Source organism: Acipenser ruthenus, chromosome 24 (assembly GCF_902713425.1).
Source record: "Acipenser ruthenus chromosome 24, fAciRut3.2 maternal haplotype, whole genome shotgun sequence".
Taxonomy (NCBI): Eukaryota; Metazoa; Chordata; class Actinopteri; order Acipenseriformes; family Acipenseridae; genus Acipenser; species Acipenser ruthenus.
This window is the reverse complement of record NC_081212.1, coordinates 18,748,288-18,769,442: the sequence shown is the minus strand read 5'-3', so window position 1 is coordinate 18,769,442 and position 21,155 is coordinate 18,748,288. Positions and strand designations below refer to the sequence as shown.

The window sequence follows — 21,155 nt, the reverse complement described above, 5'->3', positions numbered from 1 at the left end:
TGACTAGTCAGGTAACCCCAATCATGCCCATTTCAAACTGATCTGTGAAGCATCCCAAGCTGTTTTACAGTGAACTAATTAACTGCTCATATAAAAAATAAAAAGCTACACCACAGCCAATTTACTTGATGCTTTTTTGACTAAGTGTACATGCTCAATTTTGACTTATTCCAGAAGGTCAACTGACTCTATTTGATAAAAAGTATAATAAAGACCTGACCTCCAGATGAGGTCCTTCAATTGGGAATCAAACCTTCAGAAGAGATGCACTCCTAATGTAGGACGCCTAATCTTAATGCCAAAAGAAAGCCTAGGAAACAAGGTGCACACCATGAAACACAGGATAACACGGTTTTTATTTGTTTTTATTTGTCTTATTACATTTTACTGTATCTCAGTAATACAGCACATTACTGACAAAGTGATGCTGGATTAGACAGGTTTTAGCACCCATTCTGTTGTGGTAGGAAATACTGGTAGTGAACAGTGAAAATAATAAGTACAAAACAAGAAAGGACATGGGAGAATGCTGTTGTTCTCTTATGAGAGGTGAGATTAATTTGATAGCTTTGGTTATCACACAGTTAAGGAATGCTGCACTTCTGGTTTTAATGTCAGTAAAAGTAGGTTTGTTTTTGTTGCTATTCTGTAAACAGCTTCTGTGACTTTCAGGAATTAGCAACATTCTCCTAGTAACCCGCGATGAGTGCCATGTGGCTGGTCCTGCTGTAGTTGATGACCCTATTTGCTGTTGGCCACTGGCTGAAATCCAGTCAGACTAGGAATTAGGTGATGGCACAGCAATCTGTATCTGACGGCTCTCTTCTCCTGCAAACTTTTCAGAGTTAAGCTGGAAAAAAAAAAATTGAATTGCCTAACTGCTCCGTGGTTCTTAAGAAAGTTTACCTGCTTCCTGCGATCTACAGGAAAATGAAGACCCCCCCCCCCCCCCCCCCCAAGACATTATACAAACAAGCATGTTAGTGACATTCATGGCTGTAAATTAAAAATTAGAACAATCAGTGACATGTTAAAGTGGATCACCACAACTTACATCTAATGTAAATGTGTCATTATGACATACAGACAGATGGACAGCTGCCTTCATATATTCCCAGATTTCAAAGCATTTCCAACCACGTTTCCTAGTAACTGAATAAGCTCTTCTCCAATGACTTGGCTGCAATCAGTGAGACATACGTGCCAGTGTGACGTACGGACAGAGTGCCTCCATAGACAGACAGGCAGACACCTTTCCATACACCACCGGGTTATGTTACACTCAATAGTTTGTGCTAAAGAATGAAAACAAACTGAAAACACAGAGCATTTTCTTAAGGAACAACCACGTAAACATCCTGGTTGTTGCAGTCAAGGTCCACATCAGAACCGACTCATCAATGAATGAACTGCATTCTTTAACTTTGTAAAACCGTTACTGTCTGCAGGTACCATGCAGAGGCTACTATTCTGCAATCTGCACACCTCAAGATCTAATAGCGTAAATTAAACAATTTAGGTTCCCCTCGCTGTTAAGAGACCAGACAAATCACCACGGTTGTTAATTACCCCATTTATGATGCCCTACCACCCCCTGCTGCTCTCTCATGGGGTGAGATCACCTGTAAGTTCATTCTCTCTCCTTTTTAATTTACTTCATTAAATGAGCTTAGAAGCCTGTGATATATACTTAGAGAATTGATTTTCTCATTTCGATAATTATGGCCCTTGGCGCCAGATGGCATTGACTTGCTAATCCACCTCTTGTCTGTCTCTGAACTGACTGGAGAGCCGTATGTTAGATCAACGTTAAACCTTCCAGCCCTGAAAATCTGCCAAGTCAGCAGTCAGCGAATGGCAGCAGCACTGGGACCATGGAGTCTCTGTTGCCAGGTGGGGGGGGGGGTAGATTACACAACTAGCCTAGGCCTGTTTACAAGATACAATATGCAAGATGGGGTGGCACAACATAATCCACTTGTTTTTTATGGTTTCTGGGTCATTCCCGCTAAAGTGGACCAGTGTGGGTTTACATTACATATTTCGTCAAACAATGATATTTTTGTTGGAAAGCCCTTGGAACATGCTTTAAAAAGAGTGGATACGCAATGGCTCTAAGTGGGTAGGTATTGCAAAAATAATCTGTGGGGGAAGAGGATTACTTAATGGTAGTGTGGTACAAATCACTGCATGAATCCGTTGTAAAAGTCTCAAGAGGTTAAACATTTGTGTCGTCAAACTCTAACACATGATGGCTTGCCTAATTGAAACATACATACATACTGCAACATACATGTACTGTACATACTCTGCTCTTCTAAGAGATCTCAGTGGCACAGTTGGATTAGTTAAAGGTCGGGTGGCACAGGAAGTCAGATCGTTGATTCTACATTTTCTTTGCTAATCTTTCTAATTCCCAGCAACAGTGGTGAAGCTAGATTATATCTCGTCATTTTAAATCCGTAATAACCACACAAACTAGATATGTAGAGGGGGGAGGGTATGTAATTAGTTAGTTTGAATCACCCACCTTACTTATACAGCATAATTGGATTCCAAGGCAGTCACTGCTTAAAATAGGAGAAGTTTTGTATGAACGGCTGGATCAGAATTAAATTGTGCTGGGTTAACAGTCCTTTGGCACATGATGGTGCAGGCATTCATGTTGCCTGCATGTTATCTGAGACAGCCCTGACAGTCAAGTACTGTAAGCTAGTGGGAACCAGTCTTGTACAATAGCATTATAGACCAGTTCAGGGTACCGACTCGGACTCAGGTTATTTCAATGAAAGTTATCCTCATTAAAATAACAAAACTGTTCCACTAATGTACAACACATCTGTTTAATTACTACATGAAGTGCATCAACTGTATTTATAGTTAGGTAATAAGTTAAGCAAAAACTACAGAGTGTAGGAGGAGATAAAATCTGAGGCGAGGTAGACTGATGTCTCCAAGTACACTGTATGCACCCTGTAGCTAGAGCCATTACTGTACCGGGTAAGAGCTGCTATTCCTGGTTTTAATATTAATAAAAAAGCTTTGTTTTTCTTCCGCTCACTTCAACCAAAATCAGTCTTTTGTCTCGTCGATAGGCTGCTGACGTTCTGGACCCCAATCTCTAAACTGCACTGTGTTCTTTTATCACAGAACAGCAGGATTTGAAATCCCAATGAAAGTGAATGGCAGGGAATTTCCGTCTGTCTTACAATAAGTTATTTATTATTGAACAGCACTTCAGACTTTTGACATGCCTCTGACCAAATCTGGACTTGGACTGAATGCTATCGTAGTTGACTAAGTTTATTTAAAGAACAATAGAACATATTTCTAAAATGGGCTTTCCCATCATATGAAGGAATCAAGCTCAATTCAGTGCTCAACAGTGTAAAAACTAAAAAACAAGACAATCAAATTAAACTAGCAAAAGCCATTGATATTCTGTGAAAGTCTCTGCAAAATGAACATCGACCAAAATGTTTGCACCGAAAATATGTTTATTTCATTTATTTAATCTGATAAAGTACTTACCCAGACTGCACAATAACTAAATTGCCCAAACTGATCTAATGCTGTTTCAACAGCAACATGTCTAATCCGTTTTCATCTTATTTAGGCTTACCCCACTATCAATTTAAAATCCCACAAACTGACTTTTGTTTATGCAACAGACAATATGTTTCAGAAAGGCCCGGAGCAGTTCTGAAGCTCGCCTCGCTGTCTGAGTGTGCAGCTAGACAGCTTAGGAGCTCATCGCCGTCTTTGCGTTCAGACCTCCTATTGGTTCTCTCTATTGGTGCTGCCCATCTCATCTCCAGTAGGGTTTATGAAAGCAAGCAGCAACATAGATCACTGTGGTGATTTGTTACCTAGCTGGCTGAATTGTTATATACCCTTTCTTCTGTTTGGGAAATTAAATGTAGTTTTCAAAGTCATCTAAGAAATCCAATATGGCGGTCAGTCAAGCGTCACCAGAATTATGTAATTCTTAAAAAGTTAAGCCGTCCCATTTAGTCAACTGTTCACATTCAAAGAGCTTATATGTAAAGCTGATTAGGTTGATATATGGAGGAACTATGTCCTGAACTTGTGACAATGTCCTCTGGATATTCTCTGAAGAGTAGATCTGCCAGCAGGGAGCATGTTCACGCACGTGAACCATTGTGGATCTTCTCCTTAAAGCATGTTGTTAGCAATCAAGGTAAAGCTTGATGTTAATGAGACCATTATTAACAGCACATACATATAACTGTTATAAATTGAAGTCTAGGGAAGTTATGCTAAGATTACAGTATATAACGCTTTAGCTGCCCCTCTTAGAATACTGTCCTGTTAGGTAGCTTCAAAACTCTTTTCACTGCCACCCTTAAAATTGGTAAGTTAAGCGCTTCTTGAAAAATGTAGTTATAGGGGATACAAAAAATACAAAATCCCCCATGAGAAGAGTAAAGAACAAATCACATACATTTGGATTTGACACTCATATAGTTGCTCCAACAGTCGCTACTGGTGTTTCATGTGGAACCTAGATGAGTGAAGTTTCATCAGGGAAATGTATTCAGAATCCAAAGATCAGCCACATGAGGGGTTTTCAAACTGTGTACAAAAAAAAAATATTATTATTATTAATATTAAGGACTACAGATTTAAAAAGAATAATTTAAAACAAGCCAGAAGTTTTAATAGAAGACGTGTAAGTAGAGTATATATACACCATTAATGTAAATGAGATACAAAGTCTTCCAAGAACAGTACCTGATCTCTCATGTGTGACTGTACACCACTGAGCTGATTAATCCTGCCTTTTAGAGACACACAGCTCACTGACGAGACGCACTGCAGTTTGTATACACCTTGAGTCCAACTTCCTATCAGGGTTAATGAACCTGCTTTCAAATTCCTACCCCATACTGCATTGCCGGAGTTTAGTGTCTGCTGTGTGGATGTCTCTGGATTTTAAAATCTTTATGAAAAGGGTTCATTGTTCATTTATATACTGTATGTTGAAAAAATATCACGTCTTAACTATCTTAGTACAAAAATGTAAAAAAAGAAAAACTACTAAATGTGAACGCATCACTGTGTACAGTAAGCACTGTGTGTGTGACACATGACCACAAGCAAGCAGTTGGCTGTTTAAGCGGCTGTGGATCTTCTAAACAACCTCAGGGAGGCTGAGTGCCATCAAAGGGCTCAGGAGAAGAGCAATCTGACACTTATCTCCTCTCAGCCATAACCTCACGTCATAATTCTGCTGATGGTAGCATGAGGTCACATTGAGCAGCAGCTGCTGGCTGTCAGAGATCTAGGCCAGGACCTGTGGGCAGTGCAGGGGTCAGGAGAAACAGTAAAGCAAGTGCAGCCACTAAGGTAATGCAGCGCCCCCTACTCAACGCTGATAAACTTCAATGGTAACACATGGACTGCAGCACCTAGTAAGTTACAGTTTGACATCAAAGAAAAGTGCTACTTTAAATTTCTTATAATAATGAATTGATTTTTTTTTTTTTTTTTGAGAAAAGGAAATTGCTAAGGTTTTATCAGAATTGTAAAACAAACCCCAAAAAAGCCCAGAGGGAGTTGCAATAGTCTAGGCGGGAGAGTACCAGGGCCTGGACCAGGAGCTGGGTAGCATAGTTGGTGAGGAAGGGTCGGATTCTTCGGATGTTGCTCAGGAAGAATCGGCAAGTGCGTGCCAGAGTGGAGATGTGCTGGGAATAAGAGAGGCAGGGGTCCAGGGTGACTCCAAGGTTCTTAGCTGAGGAAGAGGGAGAGAGTGTGGTAGATTCCAGAGGAACAGAGATAGAGAGATCAGAGGAGGGGGAGGAGGAGGGAAAGAAAAGGAGGTCAGATTTAAAGAGGTTGAGTTTGAGGTGATGCGAGTGCATCCAGGAGGAAATAGCAGACAGACAGGTAGAGATACGGGAGGAGATGGTGGAGTCCGAGGTGGGGAAGGAGAGGAAAATCTGAGCATCATCAGCATAGAAATGGTATGAGAAAGCGTAGAGTGTAATGCTCATGTATCCAGGTCCTGGGCAAAGTGTTCATAGTGCAACCTACTATGAAAAATAATCTAGACTTTATCTGTGGAGATCAGAAGCTGTGTGTGAATTAGCATGTGCGAGGTCAACAGAAGAGTGGAATTCGAACATGTTCCATTTTGTATCATATGGTGCGCTGTTGAACATTTGTAACCTTTGGCTAGTACACATTTAACACAGATATTGTAAGACAGATGCTCATGCACACACCGTTTGACATTACACAGATTACTCTGAACATATTAGTGTTCCAACAAAATACTCATCAAAATATGAACTGTTAAAAAGATTTTAAGTGCTTTGGGAGGTTTGGATCTGAGTATCTCAAACTGGGAATAGAGACTCAAACTATAGTGACCCTGTGCTAAGACTGACAGTGCCATATGTGGTAAACTGTCTGACAAAAATTCATGACAAACAAACCCTTGAACAGACTGCAGCAACCCTAGCAATGGCAACACTACACAAACATTGCAAACCAATGTGATAATACCGAATGGGTGTAGTAATCTGTTATTACTTAATAACGGAAAAGATTACACTAATTAACACCACCTGTTCTGAAACCACTGCTTACTGATGAAACGCTTCACAGGGAATCTCTCAATAAGTTTCAGTGGACTACAATTATCATTTCACACAGCGGTGAATAAATAACTAACTATAATAGTGATAATGACATTGCTGTGGCGTGTTCCTATAACAAAACCCACGGTAAAATATTGTTTTATTGACTCGTAAGGTCCACTATTACCTTGTAACACGGCACAGCAATGACATTATCCCTTCATTATTCCTGGGGGTAAGTGAGTACTGAACCATAGGATTGCCATTGAAGGTCAATCGGTATGTAAGGTGAAACAGGTTGAGCATCACTGGTTTGTGTCCTCAAAGGAGAAGCCCCAGGACCCATAGCCTTCCCGTGTTGTACAAATAGAAAGCTATTCTCACACTTCAAATCCCAAACACGGCAGTCCTTTTCCGGGGAATGGGTTTATACAGTAGCTGTATTATATAACAGGGGCAAGGTAGGGAACACGGCAGATGCATGAGTTACATTGTCAGCACTCCACAAATCAGCAGCTCATTGAAGATTAACTCACCTCTCCAGATCCCTGTCATGTATTATAAAACAACATCCTGTTCATGTAATCGGAAGTAATATATGGATAGACCTACAGTGCGTCATACAAAAAAGTATTGTAATACCTCTGAACGTAAAGTGATAATACTATCATTCAGACCCAATACTAGTATCATTGGGATTATCATTTAAACACGTCAGAACGTGTGGCTCATGCATGGAAAAGCCGGCTTTTCAGTCTAACTGTCACCCAGACCTGAAAGCTGACTCCCCCCTGCTTGACTAAAACCAACAAGGTGAAGTAATGGCTCTCTCAAAGGAAAACAGACCTACCGAAGAAAGACAGGAGTTTGTAATTATTGTGGTGTAAATTATGGTGTAATGTGTTCTTTGTCTATGCAACAGCTTTCAAAATATATACTGATGATTTTAGGTGAAAGTTTGACACCATTATTGGGTTTTTCCCCCCAGTCTTTTCCATTCGAGGCACTTACCAAGACAGCTTTCTGATCCTCCTTCAGTTATTCATGGGAGGTCCCCTGTTGACACCTTGCACCAGTGTATGGTGACCATTTCCCAGGTCCCAGGACAAGTCGATGTTTGCAAAAGTTTTCCAGGACATGCACTACAAAATGAAAACCAAAAGACAGTTTAGCAAGTATAAAAACTAGCCATTATTATAGGTTTTTTTTATTGAAATATATACTGTACTCTACACTTGGAGGTATGGGATTAAGCCAAAGTAAAATATTTCAAGACAGATAATTGTAACTATTTGGCTACATGCATTTCCGGGCTGTCACGCAACTTTTGAGGTTTTTCATGTTTGACGAACGACAATTTGAAATCAGTCATGCCTGTGAGCCTGCCAATGCACCTGTAAATACATGTTGAGGACAATAAGCACAGCACATTTTATTTAAAAATAGCTTCAGTTGTATTTATTTTTTAACTAATTTCTGAGATGTGCTATATTTAAACCCCTTCAGTTAACAGCTGAACTCAGTCGGGGAAGGTTACAGGAAGCTTTTGTCATTATTGTAACATAACTGTAATCAACTTATTTTAAGTTTAGCCAAGTTTAGATTCTCCTGTGCGTCAAGGTAATTTTGTTTCTTCTAAAACCACACATTTTAGGTCATCCATGTTATGTTTATTTTTTGTATATATACATATATACACACACAAGTTCTGTTTTCAGTGGGTGACTGCATTGTGATCCTGCTTATCCTCTTACATCACAGTTCTTTTCTTTCTAAAGTCTTTTTTTTTTAAAGTGCATGAAATCACAAACAGAGTATTTGAGGGGTAGCATATGTACAGCAGATGCTTTGTGTTACAGAGATTTGAGTGGGCTGCTGTAAGAAGCTATTCCGTAAGATGCCCCCGGGCTTGAATATCAAGGTTTAAATCCTTTTGGGAGAAGATCATTAGCTGCGTGTCATCTACACTAATGAAATGTTTTTGTTTTTTCTTGCCCATCAAAAGCAGCATGGAACATTGCATCAACTAATTACTGGACACAGTGGCTTTTACTTTACATCTTCTTATCATCAGCTGTTTAATTCTCCACAAAACTACATATTATTATTATTATTATTATTATTATTATTATTATTATTATTATTATTATTATTATTATTATTATTATTATTTATTTCTTAGCAGATGCCCTTGCCCGCAGGGCGACTTACAGTCGTAAACAAAAATACATTTCAAGAATCATAGTACAAGTAATAATACAATTAAGAGCAAGATAAATACAATGACTTTGGTTTTAGCAAGTACAAGTATGACAAAATACGATTCAGTAACGGAGCAGATAACAGTGTCAGTGATAGTTACATCAGGATATAATTAAATACAAAATACTACAGATTAAATAACACTTGTGACAGATTACAGTACTCCAAAGTACAGGATTAAATGCAGTAAAATAGGGGGCAGATAAGAGCAAGTAAAGCGCCTTTAAGGAAACATATATAAAAAACATACAGTTTACTGCACAGCTTTCTGATTTACTGCAGAAACAGAATGAGCCGTGTCTTTGTTTTTCTAGTCTTTGTTCTTACAAATCAACCCCTGTTATATAATGGTACATACTGAACTCAAAACAATAAAGAAGCCATGCCTTATCATTACAACACAGTGGAAAAGTCTCTGGCTGGAGACCTTCTCCAGCAGGTGTCAGGAGAGCGTCCCCTCACGGCTCTGCTAGCTCCTCTCGCCCTGACCTCCTGAGAACATACACCACAGCAGGATAACAAGTAAACAGTCATCCAGGGGTCATATTTTAGTGTAGAACTGAATGTGGGTATTCCAGCTTAAGTGTTATAAAATTGGATATTCTCAAAATGTTGGAAACATGGAAATCTAGACCACCTATTGCAAAAAAAAAGTCGCAAGTCTTTAGAAAGCCAGTGGTATTTTAGCTCTGTTTAAAAATATAATAAAACCTTTTTGCAAAGTAAATCAATAATGTGAATAAGTAACTTCTTGCATATTGCAGGTTAAATAATGAGTTTTATAATGTCGCAAAGGAGATGCAGGCTGTATCATACAACACTGTCATGGTCATACGTTCTGTAAGAACATTTCAGTTTATATGTAAACTTCTAAACCACGCTGTGGTCCCTGTTCACAAAGCTTTAAAAGACTGTTTCAATAAAGCCTGCCATTTATTAAACTGTTCTATACTGTTGTTGGCTTCTTTAACTGTTTCTTAAATATTAACGTTTTTTTAAAGGAAAACAGGATTCAATCTGTGTGTACAGTGCCACCAATAATAATCTAGTAATATTTGTTTTTCCCAAGTGCAGGGAGATGTTTGGGGCTGGGCAGTGCGCCGAGGGTCAGACCATTTCATGGGCTTTATGTAGTGGGCAATACATAATGTCCAGCAGGGAACCAACTCATTCCCAGTCACATTAATCTGAAACACAAGAGAATTTTTCAGGAAGGAGGTCATAGTGTACCCCAACTTAATGAGTAAGTAGCGGGGTTCCCAAAAATATAGCGTTATACATGCCCATGTGTTGCTACAACTGTTTAAATAACATACCTGTCATTTACTCTTTAAGGCTGGAAACTGATGTTATTTAAACAGTGATGGATCTAAATACTGCTGCCTTTAAATCTTATCTACCTCAGAACTGCAGTACTCCACTGATCAAATAGTGAACTTCAGGTCCATTACTGGGACAGAATGGACTTGGAATTACACAGTACAGTGCAGTTGCCAAGAGATCAGTACATTACATTATCACTATTGCCACTTCAAAAAAGCGAAATCAGGAAAGTCACCTGTAAATGTTTGCAGGTACTCCTCAGTCTTTCCTAATCCATAAATAATTGGAATAAATCCCTTACTGATTTATGACATCATTCACATTATAGAATTCACAACATCCTCTGTAACGCTGGGTGTAAAAGGACAGGCTGGGATCAGAGGACACTCACTAATGTTCCCCTGAGCAGCGGTATTAAGATCCTGTTTAGATTATTATACGTGTGCTTTTTTAATTAAACTAAAATAATGAACCAAACTAGATCATTGTTTTTATTTTTTATTTTAAAAAGGCACAACGAGCACTTTAAAGTTTAAATGCTGTAACTAAAATAAATAAAGAAAACCAGGCTGGAAATGGATCCATCACAACCTCTGAGTTCAGCTGTGCCTCCACTCTCCATGACAACAGCACCCAGGCTGTCTCCATCAACCGCCCCATTGTTTCCACTGCCAAAGTCAAGCAGCCATCCTTGTTTTTTAATTGGGATTCCTGTATTGCAAGATCACTACGTGAAATCAAGCCATTGAGATTAATGCTTCACAGGCCCTGACTGCTGCTTCATAGAAATGTACACGGACTGCCAACATGTCTTGGTTGCTGGGCTAATACAGCATATCCCATATAAAGGGCAATCTGCTAACCCTGGGCTAAATTCTCGCTAATCATCCTTACTAATCTTCCACCAAGATAATTTGCTTATTTTTTTACAGCAGTTTTAATGAGAACAGTGAGGGGACTGTTTCAGCCCTTGCTTAAACTACAGCGCTGCTTCATTGTGTTTTAACTCCCCTAACCCCCATCCATTTTTAATGTTGCTATCTGTCCAGAACAAAGCAACAGCAATGAAATGCCACAATGTCTCCGGCATTGACATTACTTACAGTGTGCCCATTTATATGAATTATTCTTCAGTATATATTATTTAATTATAATTTCTATGGTGTAAACTGTAGTACTGTAAGAGTTAAACAATTGGATTGGCTTGTTCTTTCTTATAAATGAGCAATGCAACAGGTTTTGTGTCAGGCCAAACTGAGACCACTTAAACTGATTTCATCTGTGACCCAGGCCTCCAGAGGTGAATTGCCCCTTTATTATAATTGAATTAGATCATGCAAGTATAGTACACACAGCTAATGTCTCTTCCAGTTTGAAAATAACTGCCCTAGCAACAGCCAGTGACAAACCTTAACACGTGATATCACCCATAAAGTGAGACATCCCATTGTGGCGAGGTTCTGGCTAAGCAAGGCATGTGTTGCTGCCTGGTTTGTCTGTGACCCTGAGCCAGTGTAAGTCCGTAAAGCTAAATCCACAATCAGAGAAAAAAAAAAATCACTGACTTCAGTATACTAATTACTTATAAATCACAGCAAGGTCACTAATTAGGGAGACAGAGAAGGGGAGAGCAGCCACCATATGGCAGAAGAGAGGCACAGAGCTTGGGGCTGGACTGCTCTTTCAATCTTCCAGCTAATTGTTTTTCCTAACTCCCCTAGGGCTTTCTTAACAAGGTGGAATATGTCATCTTAAAAATGGGTTTAAGTGGATTACAGCATTTGCACTGATTTACTTGATTAGTATTTCAAATTTAAAAGCACTGTGGTATAAGCACCCAAATGTTACATTTTAAATTAAAAGATATTTTAATTGCATGAACTTTTCATGCAGTATTGTGTTTATTCTTTGATTAGAAAAGCACAACATTCATGAAAGTACGAATTCTCCCATGCTATATTTGGACCAATTATAATTAAAATGAATAAAGCTTTCAACAGTTGATGGTACAAGAAAATATAATTAAGAATAAAATATATTATTACATGTAATAATTTCAAGTGCTTAACTATTTCACCCCCATTTTTCTCCCTAATTAAAATGTTGTTCATTTACCGTAGCAACTCCCCACAACAGCTCTGGAGAAATGAAGGTCAGCGTGCGTCCTCCGATTGCCATACACCAAATCGTTCTACAGCGGATGTTGTCAAGCTACTGGCCCCTGGAAGGGTCAGTCCTGCAGGTGTTCACTTGAGCTCACTGGGTGCCTGGCCAATAGGTGCTGCTGTAGTGAAGGGAGGTGACAGTGCTGATTTTGCCTCTCTAAACTGCATGAGTGGCTGCCACTATGAAGCTGTCTGTGACTTCCCCAACAAAGATCGACAGCTTCGCACAGACAGGAGTGAGGGGTCTGTCATCCCGTTCTCGCCAGGTTGCTGATCTTGAACGGAGACCCACAAGAGTACTGTCTTGGCCAAAATTACCTTGAAGCACAGGAGAATCTTTACAAGCTTACAGGTTTACAAGTTTCACAAAACAACTCAAAAGTGATGGAGATCAGACTTCACTTCACAATTCTACCCCCATCTTCCTAGAAGGAATTATAGGCTGCAATCACAGAGGAACGGTGTATGTGTACCTCCAGAACAATTCAATAACTGTAGGCTCATCAGGCTTGGGTGACCCTGCACACCACAGAGAGTAATGTCAACCCCAATACACAGTACAAGTCTTCATGGAGAAACAGCACAGCCAGCCTAATAGTATGTTTCTCCCTCCCTCTCCCGATGTAAATAAAACTGCTCTGGACTCCTTGAGTTTAGTTTGGGATTTGTATAGGCTGCTATCGGAATTGAGCCCTTTATTCATGAAGACCTGTAATTATCTCACAAGAGCCTCTATTCACTCCTTGGCTGCTTAATAATGCATAGATCTACTCTCCCAAGTATGGTACAGAAAAGTGAACCACATGTCTCATTAATCCCAGCCAAACATAAAAAACACTGCCATTTAAAATTCTATTATACTGCTGCCCACCCCCTCCTCAACCCTCATTGAAATCTGCCTTAAAAAAAAAGAAAGTCAATTGAAGTTAATAGGCAGCTGGGCACCCTGGTAAACAGGGAAAGCCTTTATTACCTGGGAGCAATCAAAGGAGATCAAATTTACAAGAGGAAATTGAGCTGGAATCCAGAAAGATGACAGAGAAAGGGGGCAACACAAATGAAAGGCTAGCAAACACAATAATCTGTGTTTGGTATAATCATCCTATAAAATGCAGACATTCAGAGAGGGACCGCTGACTGAAATGCTGTACTCAGAGACACAGAGAGAAGAGACAGGGGAGGGAGGGATCTGCTCAGAGCTACAGGTTTAAAGTTACAATGTCCCCAAGGTTTTGTTTTGTGGATGTTGCCCCCTCCTCCCCTCAGTGGGGGATTGATCACCTTTTTAATTCTTCATAGTGTGACTGATTGATCCACCTTTAGATAGACAGTAAAGATTAAAGGATGACAAATAAGCATGTGCTTACACAGCGCTAGAAACTAATCCTGCCTGCCTTTAGGAGCTCTGGGCTGAGAGACAAACACAGAGACAAACACAAGCCCAGCCAAGTAGGAGCAAAGTGGACCAGCTTCACGAAACCAAGGACAAGAGGAGGCAGCACACTTCACAAAGAAGGACTCTGGTTCTCTTACTTGAATGAAAGGGGAAAAGGAACAATTTTAAGGAGTTGGAAACAAAATTCAGAAGACAAAGTTGTATTTTTTCTGGGGGGGGAACCGATTCTGAATTTTTTTAATAATTCAAAACTAAATTGTACTTTCAAGGGGGTTCTCAAACCCTTAGCTGAGTATCCGAAGCTCTTGCTTGTGTTCAATACAGGGATTTCTTTATTGATTAAATAATGGAAGCGCACCTTTCAAAGATCTCAACGCTGCCGGCCTCACCAACCGAATCTGCAGTCTCCGTTGGGATGGATGAAAGCCGCGCAGGTAAACATTAAGGAGTCAGGGATACTCCAAGACCAGAGACAGCTACATACTAGTAAGAACTGGTGGAAGTAATTGAAGGTGTCCTCAGCCACTATAGTGAGTCTTGTTAGTTTATTAAACACACCTGGTATGCTTCTTGAGTTTCTCGTAGGGTTGTGTAGTACTCTACTGTAGGTGTGCAGTAAAATACTACACGTAGAAGAATACTGTAGGAACATTGAAATGTATTTTAGGGTTGGCATGCTTTTGGCTTGGAAGATTCTGTTTTAGGTTTCGGTTTAATGTAGGACATTGAGAAATAGTTTTAAGCTTATTTAATCGTTACTGTATTGTATATTGGAAAGACCAATGTTGGTTACCGTAATAATAAGAATAAAACACAATCACGCGAGTGCCGACGTTGGAGAGAATACTATACAGTATAGTTTAATGCAAGAATTGAAATGCCATGGCAAACGTTCATTAAGTGGCTGCAATTACATGCAGCAAGGAACTAGAAGGTTCTACATTTACATGCTGTTTAAAATCCCATCACATCCAGGCAGTACAGCAGTATAGTTTTTAATACAACATTAATTGTTTTCTGTTTGTAAATTGTATGTAGCATATAGAAACCATTATAAGCATTACTTGTTTTAAACTATTTACTTTTCTGTATAAAATAAGTAACATGTTCATGCTAGACTACATTTTCTATTCTTAATCTTACAGTGCATGCAAACCACATTTACCAAACCACATTTACAATTATCCCACAAAGCTAAGCAAAGGTGCAAACTCAGATGCAGTATGAAAGATAATCATCAGCCATGTGCAAGATCTATTTCTGTCATTCTATTTTTCTATACATATGAATATGAAGGTAAGACATCACCTGTTTTCCTCAAGGTAATGCATGTTCCTTTCTCTCTCCCAGATAAAAGCCCCGCCCCCGGTAAATCCTTGAGCCCCGCCCTGTTGTGTAAAGTGTGCGGAGACAGGAGCAGTGGCAAGCACTACGGGATCTACGCTTGCAACGGCTGCAGTGGATTTTTCAAGCGCAGCGTTAGGAGGAAACTGATTTACAGGTGAGCAGGAGAAACAGTGTGCCAGTTCAATACACAGTCTTCTATGCAGACAATCTAACTGTAAATGAATATCCTGCCCTCCCAGCATGCACAGTAATGTTTCAGTAGCCCATATGTTATCCTCTACTCAAACCATGAATCCCTACAGCATACGTCATGCTCATGTTAATGGCTCTTCTGTTTTCTTGCTTAAGGTGCCAGGCAGGGACGGGGATGTGCCCAGTGGACAAAGCACACCGCAACCAGTGCCAAGCGTGCCGCCTGAAAAAGTGCCTGCAAGCCGGTATGAACAAAGACGGTGAGTGAGACTAGGCACATAAAAGAACGTGCAACTACAGTAAGAAGCGTGTATAGGACCTTATTATATACACAGTCACTGCAAAACAGATTCTGTAAACAGCATCGTTTAAAATTATCTATTTGAAGTGTCATATATATATATTATTTTATAAAACCAGGGAGCTTTTTCTATCCTAGTTTCAACCAAGAAAATATGGCCTTTTCCCCAGCTATTTGCTTCTATTTAAAATCGGCACCTTTTCTTTAACCTGTGTTCTCTTACACGTGCTTTCTCGATGTTAAGGAGACACACTTAAGTGTTATTTCAGACCTCCACTCCTTCTGCATAATCCTTGTTGTATAAAACTTACCTGACGCTGTCCTCCCCACCCTTTAGCCGTTCAGAACGAGAGGCAGCCGCGCAGCACGGCTCAGGTGAGTCTGGACAAGATCGAAGTGGACACGGAGAAGGACCACCTGGCCACCACGCGGGAGCCCACCTCCTCGTTCTGTCCAGTCATCACGCGTCCGCCGCTCCTCACGTCTTCCATGTCGACCCCCTCGCAGCGCTCTCTGAGCCCGCAGAACAACCACCGTTTCATGGCCAGCCTCATGACTGCCGAGACCTGCGCCAAGCTGGAGCCCGAAGACGGTGAGCTCTGACTTTCTCAGTAACAGCTGTTATCTTGTATATTGATTGAATTAATGCATTTGTTTAATGCTGCAGTTTCTTAACTGTACCCATATATTAGTTATTTCTTAGTCCCCACTGAAACCAGACACCAAATTGAATTTATTTTTTTTCCAGTTTTTGTGATGTAGTTGATGATTTTAAGAAGTGATTTCTAGTATTTTTGTCAGAAGCAGTTATTATGCAAACTAAGTTTAGATTCGCATTGGATTTGTTTTGGGGTTTAGTAAGCAACTTTCATGTACTGATAAAATGCATTTAAATAAATATATTTTGAATTGTGATTGTCAAAACTATCAATTTCAAATCCAGTTAAAATATAAATGCTTTCTGAATCTTAATGATTTGGACTGAGACTGGGATTCAGGGACTGGAAGGCTATGGGACCCAGCATTGGTTAGAGATGACGGACAGAGAGGAAACTGTTTTATGGTTTCAGCCCAGTGGCAGGGAGGCTGTGTGTTGCTGTTGCCTATAAGTTAGAACTGAGGCAAAGTCTAAAGAATTGGGAGGAGTGCCTGTGATAAAGCACGTTTGTTTTCTAGAATCTATTATACCTCGTATTTGTTCCGTCACCCATCCCTTTAAAAACAGAATGGCATGTTTTATTGTTCTCTGTCAGGTATTTGTTACTACAGTAAGTGTGCCGTGGCTTGTAGACTAAACTGCAAATATAACTATTATTTAGACATTTTCAGAGTTTCCTTTTTTACTTGGTCAACCAAATTTAATATTGGAATAAAACAAATATCTTACAATATTTCTGTCTCCTCTCGACATCCGAATCCTGAATTGTGTTCCAGCTAACCAACAATTAAATATGGATTATTTTACCCAAATCAGGTTTATGGAGGGGAATGGAGAATGTTGACTATTATTTAGTAAAGATGCATCTAAACCGAGGTATTAGCTGAAGAGTGCGTGATTGAGTGCTTGCAGTTCTAGAGGGATTTTCTCTCTATCCTGTGGCTTCTCCTCTAGGGGATGAGAACATTGATGTGACGAGCAATGAGCCAGAGAGGACCTCCTCAGAGTACCAGATGTCCCTGTATCCCTCCAGCAGCCTTGAGAACGTGTACGAGACATCCGCCAGGCTGCTCTTCATGGCAGTCAAGTGGGCGAAAAACCTGCCCGTCTTCTCCAACCTCCCCTTCAGAGACCAGGTGAGACACAGCCAGAAATCTTGGCGCTCCCTTTTTAGTCGTTGCATAGGTCTCGGATGCGCTATTTTGAAAGAAACACATGTTCTAGCAAATATGGATTTTCATTTTTAAACATGATGGCTGGTACTACATTCGGATGAAAAAGTTCTCTGTCTCCATGTCTTATTATCAGGAAATGTTACACTTACTTCCCCTCAGCAGTGTCTTCTCTTGAAAGCATGCCAGTCATTTGGGGATGCATTTGGTTGACAGGAAAGAAGCTGCTGAGCGGGTGTGAACACTGTCTGAAAGCATGGCATATACAGCTTATAGATTTCTTTAATCAAGTGTAGTATCAGAGGTTTGGAATTGTGTTGTTAGCAAGTGTACATCTTTAAGGCTAAACCCATCATTTTCATCCCTACCTAAATCTTTGCACTATGCAATCTAGGGTATTTCTTTCTATTTTTCTTTTAATAAAAATAATAAAAAAAACTGTTCAAACAATTTCTCACAGTTCAGCTTTTAAACAGGAAAGTTTTATACTAGCAAACTTTAAATTTGTTGCAGAAAAAAATTAATAAATAAATCACACTTACCTACCTAGAGTGTCTATTTTAAGTGGTTTTGTAGACCAATACAAAAATAATAAACAATTAGAGCGAATACACACAGGGTTGTCTGAAAACACCTTAGAAACCATACAAGACAGTACACAAGTACTCTTTTAATATCTTCGGTATTTCTTAAAGACCGACCAGCCAAACAATAGACAAAGGACAGTAATACCACCTCTGTGTTTATTTTTCACACCCCTAAAATACATATGGCTGGTCTCACAGCAGTAATAGTATCTTCCCTTAGCATCTGTGCAGTCAGAGGATTGGTTTCTTTGACATCAAGAGTGGGGATCTGGTTGATTATTAGTTATCTCAAGTAAGAGTTTTAGACAGAGCTTGTGGAGCTAGCTGGTGTTAATGCCCTGGTTCTCTCTTCCCTGCTTCCAGGTGATTCTGCTGGAGGAGGCATGGAGTGAGCTGTTCCTCCTGTGTGCTATCCAGTGGTCCTTGCCCCTGGACAGCTGCCCGCTGCTCTCTGTGCCCGAGCTCTCCCCCACCCTGCAGGGTAAGACCAGCTTCTCCGGCCCGGACCTGCGTATCCTGCAGGAGATCTTCACTCGCTTCAGGGCCCTGAACGTTGACCCCACCGAGTTTGCTTGCTTGAAGGCCATCGTTCTCTTCAAACCTGGTACGTCGCCTCCCCCACAGCCAGCCCAAATATAAACAGTACGAAGAAGAAATATAACCTTGTTTTGTTGAAGGTTGTCTATGGTTTTACATTCTTGGGTTGCTCTTTCACTGCGTTTTATCGTAGCGTCCTCTTTTTTTTCAGAGACACGTGGTTTGAAAGACCCCGAGCAGGTGGAAAACCTGCAGGATCAGTCGCAGGTGATGTTGGGCCAGCACAGCCGCACTCACTACCCCAGCCAGCCCGTCAGGTAGGTCATATCTTAAGTGTGTCGAAGCAGTAGGGTACAGGCACTTGGAAGACACACTGTCAGCAGATGATGGTGCTATCCTGACCATGTGATTTGCTCGTGGTGCCCCCGTGGCACATAATCTAGCCCTATTCACAAAACATGTTTTAAGGAATGTTTTCTATAAAAGCCCTGGTTTGATTAAATCAAGCCGCTAGTTCAAGCACTTTTTAACTGTTTAAGAGATGATTAGATGTGTATTTCATTTTTTTAAGCACTGTTGAACCCAAGAGAATATTTATAAAAAAACAATACTTTAATGTCCCTTGAATGACAAAGCAACAGCGGCCACATGTTACTTCAACCTGTAGTTTTGAACTTCCCATGTTTCCCTTATTATATTCTGCGAGAAAAGGAGGGTGTGTAGAACTCCCATCATTACACACTTTGCGGAATGAAGCATCACAGTTCAACACACACTGACTCAGTTCAGTTGCTGATAATAAACAGGGGACTGTACATCTTTTGTCTTTGCTGTCCAGGTTTGGGAAGCTCCTGCTGTTGCTCCCCTCTTTGCGGTTTGTAGCCTCTGAAAGGATAGAGCTGCTGTTCTTCCACCGGACCATTGGTAACATCCCCATGGAGAAGCTGCTCTGCGACATGTTCAAGAACTAGAGAGGCTGACAAGACCGCCTCCCTGACCAAAACAACTGGGGGTCACTGGATACGAGACCTGCTGCTCTGCGACATGTTCAAGAACTAGAGAGGCCGACAAGAGCGCCTCCCTGACCAGAACAACTGGGGGTCACTGGATACGAGACCTGCAGCTCTGCGACATGTTCAAGAACTAGAGAGGCTGACAAGACCGCCTTCCTGACCAAAACAACTGGGGTCACTGGATACGAGACTTGCAATCTGCCTAAAAGACCTGATTAAAAACAGTATTTCTCTTAGTGTTTGCATCAGGAGTTAGGTGCGCTTTCTCGATAAATTCCAACAGATCCCATCCTGGGCTAGCCGGTACTGTGGTGCTTTGGGGAAACAGCCGATCAACACAATACAGTGAGACGAAGAAGGAATGGCAGCTCAAACGCATACTGTCACAGCAGAACAAATAGCAAAGCAGATAGGACTGGCATTTCTGGATTGTGTGTGCTGGTTTGATATTCAGAAGACGGCAACCTGTGCTGTCTCCCACGTACCCAACCAAGGGAAGATATTACCTGCACCACTCAGTAATCTGCTGCAGGCTGTGTAGAAGCTATGCTACTGCAGGCATTGTAGTAGAGAAACAGACTGAACTCAAGAAGTGTAATGTATTGGTAATGTTTTAGATAAACCACTGCTGTGTGATGACTGTCATTTTTCTTCTTTATGCAATTACTATTTAGGACCAAAACTGTTTTTTAAAAGTATTAAATATGAGATGGTTGTTTCAAGAGTTTACACCTGTGGTTAAGTAAATACATTAAAAATGAAACTGAATATTTTCTATCAGCATTATACAACAAAACATCAGGTTCTTTGGTAAACCAGAACTCTCACCAAGGAGCAGAGAGCATTCTGTTTTTAAATGCAGTGGCTAATCAGACAGACAGCAGGGGGAGCTAATAGGCAGGAAATTCTTTACATATACTAAGCATTTAGAAGTGCAGTCAATAGCTAGTCTTTAAGCCATTTTAATATACTTATCTTCTGTATTTCAGAGAAAATGTTATGTAGAAAAATCATTTTTTAACAATGCAAAAAAAGGATAATATACCAATTTGGCTACTATAAAGATGTTCATCCACTTTCTAATAAATGTTAAATTATTATATCGATTATATATGTGTAAATATAATAAATAGTGTTTCTCCCTAAAATGTCATTACATTATTATTATTATAAAATGGTTTGAATGAAAACAATGAAGCGACTGGAGAAAGCTTTTGGATACTCATGTATAGCAGTATGGATTTTATCATCAGCTTAGCTTTTCCCTCATGTACAAATTCAATTTGACATAGTAGTCTAAACTTGGTTGCAGCACTAGGCTACAAAATATGTTTCCAAATAAGGTATTTGAGGGGTCCCTGTTACAATGTAGCCTCGACAGTGCGTGGCACAGCGTGGTAACTCACGTTGCAAGACCATGAAACCATTTACCAAATGAATGCAACCTGCAGGGAATTCGGTGCCTGTAATTACATGTACAGAAGTGAAGATTTTAACACAAGCATGTTAGTGACATTCATTCCAGCCAAGGCTGTGAGATCTATCAGCAACATGAAAAAGTGGGTGGCCGTGGCCTGTATCCACGACATGCACA

At 40.2% G+C, this 21,155-nt stretch overlaps 1 protein-coding gene and 1 long non-coding RNA gene across 2 annotated transcripts; one reads left to right on the top strand and one right to left on the bottom strand.

The window, feature by feature from the left end:
- Positions 1-353: 353 nt before the first annotated feature.
- Positions 354-16,006, bottom strand: LOC131700555 (uncharacterized). The gene is made up of 4 exons (XR_009308419.1): positions 15,906-16,006; positions 7,620-7,750; positions 4,466-4,596; positions 354-850 (listed from the first exon to the last, which is right to left on the bottom strand). It is a non-coding gene; the product is annotated as an uncharacterized LOC131700555 (long non-coding RNA).
- On the top strand, positions 13,983-20,197 carry LOC117963147 (photoreceptor-specific nuclear receptor-like). Its single transcript, XM_034902120.2, has 8 exons — positions 13,983-14,188; positions 15,105-15,255; positions 15,450-15,553; positions 15,932-16,186; positions 17,207-17,388; positions 18,375-18,615; positions 18,760-18,865; positions 19,387-20,197. The coding sequence occupies exons 1-8, from the start codon at positions 14,101-14,103 to the stop codon at positions 19,517-19,519; spliced, it is 1,260 nt and encodes a 419-aa protein (XP_034758011.2). The 5' UTR covers positions 13,983-14,100; the 3' UTR covers positions 19,520-20,197.
- Positions 20,198-21,155: the final 958 nt, after the last annotated feature.

What these genes read in the sequence shown, in the direction of transcription:
- LOC117963147 (XM_034902120.2), top strand. Translation starts at nt 14,101, where the DNA reads ATGGAAGCGCACCTTTCAAAGATCTCAACGCTGCCGGCCTCACCAACC. An exon ending in GATGGATGAAAGCCGCGCAG is followed by an intron (nt 14,189 to 15,104) that starts GTAAACATTAAG and finishes TCTCTCTCCCAG; the next exon opens with ATAAAAGCCCCGCCCCCGGT. An exon ending in AGCCGGTATGAACAAAGACG is followed by an intron (nt 15,554 to 15,931) that starts GTGAGTGAGACT and finishes CCCACCCTTTAG; the next exon opens with CCGTTCAGAACGAGAGGCAG.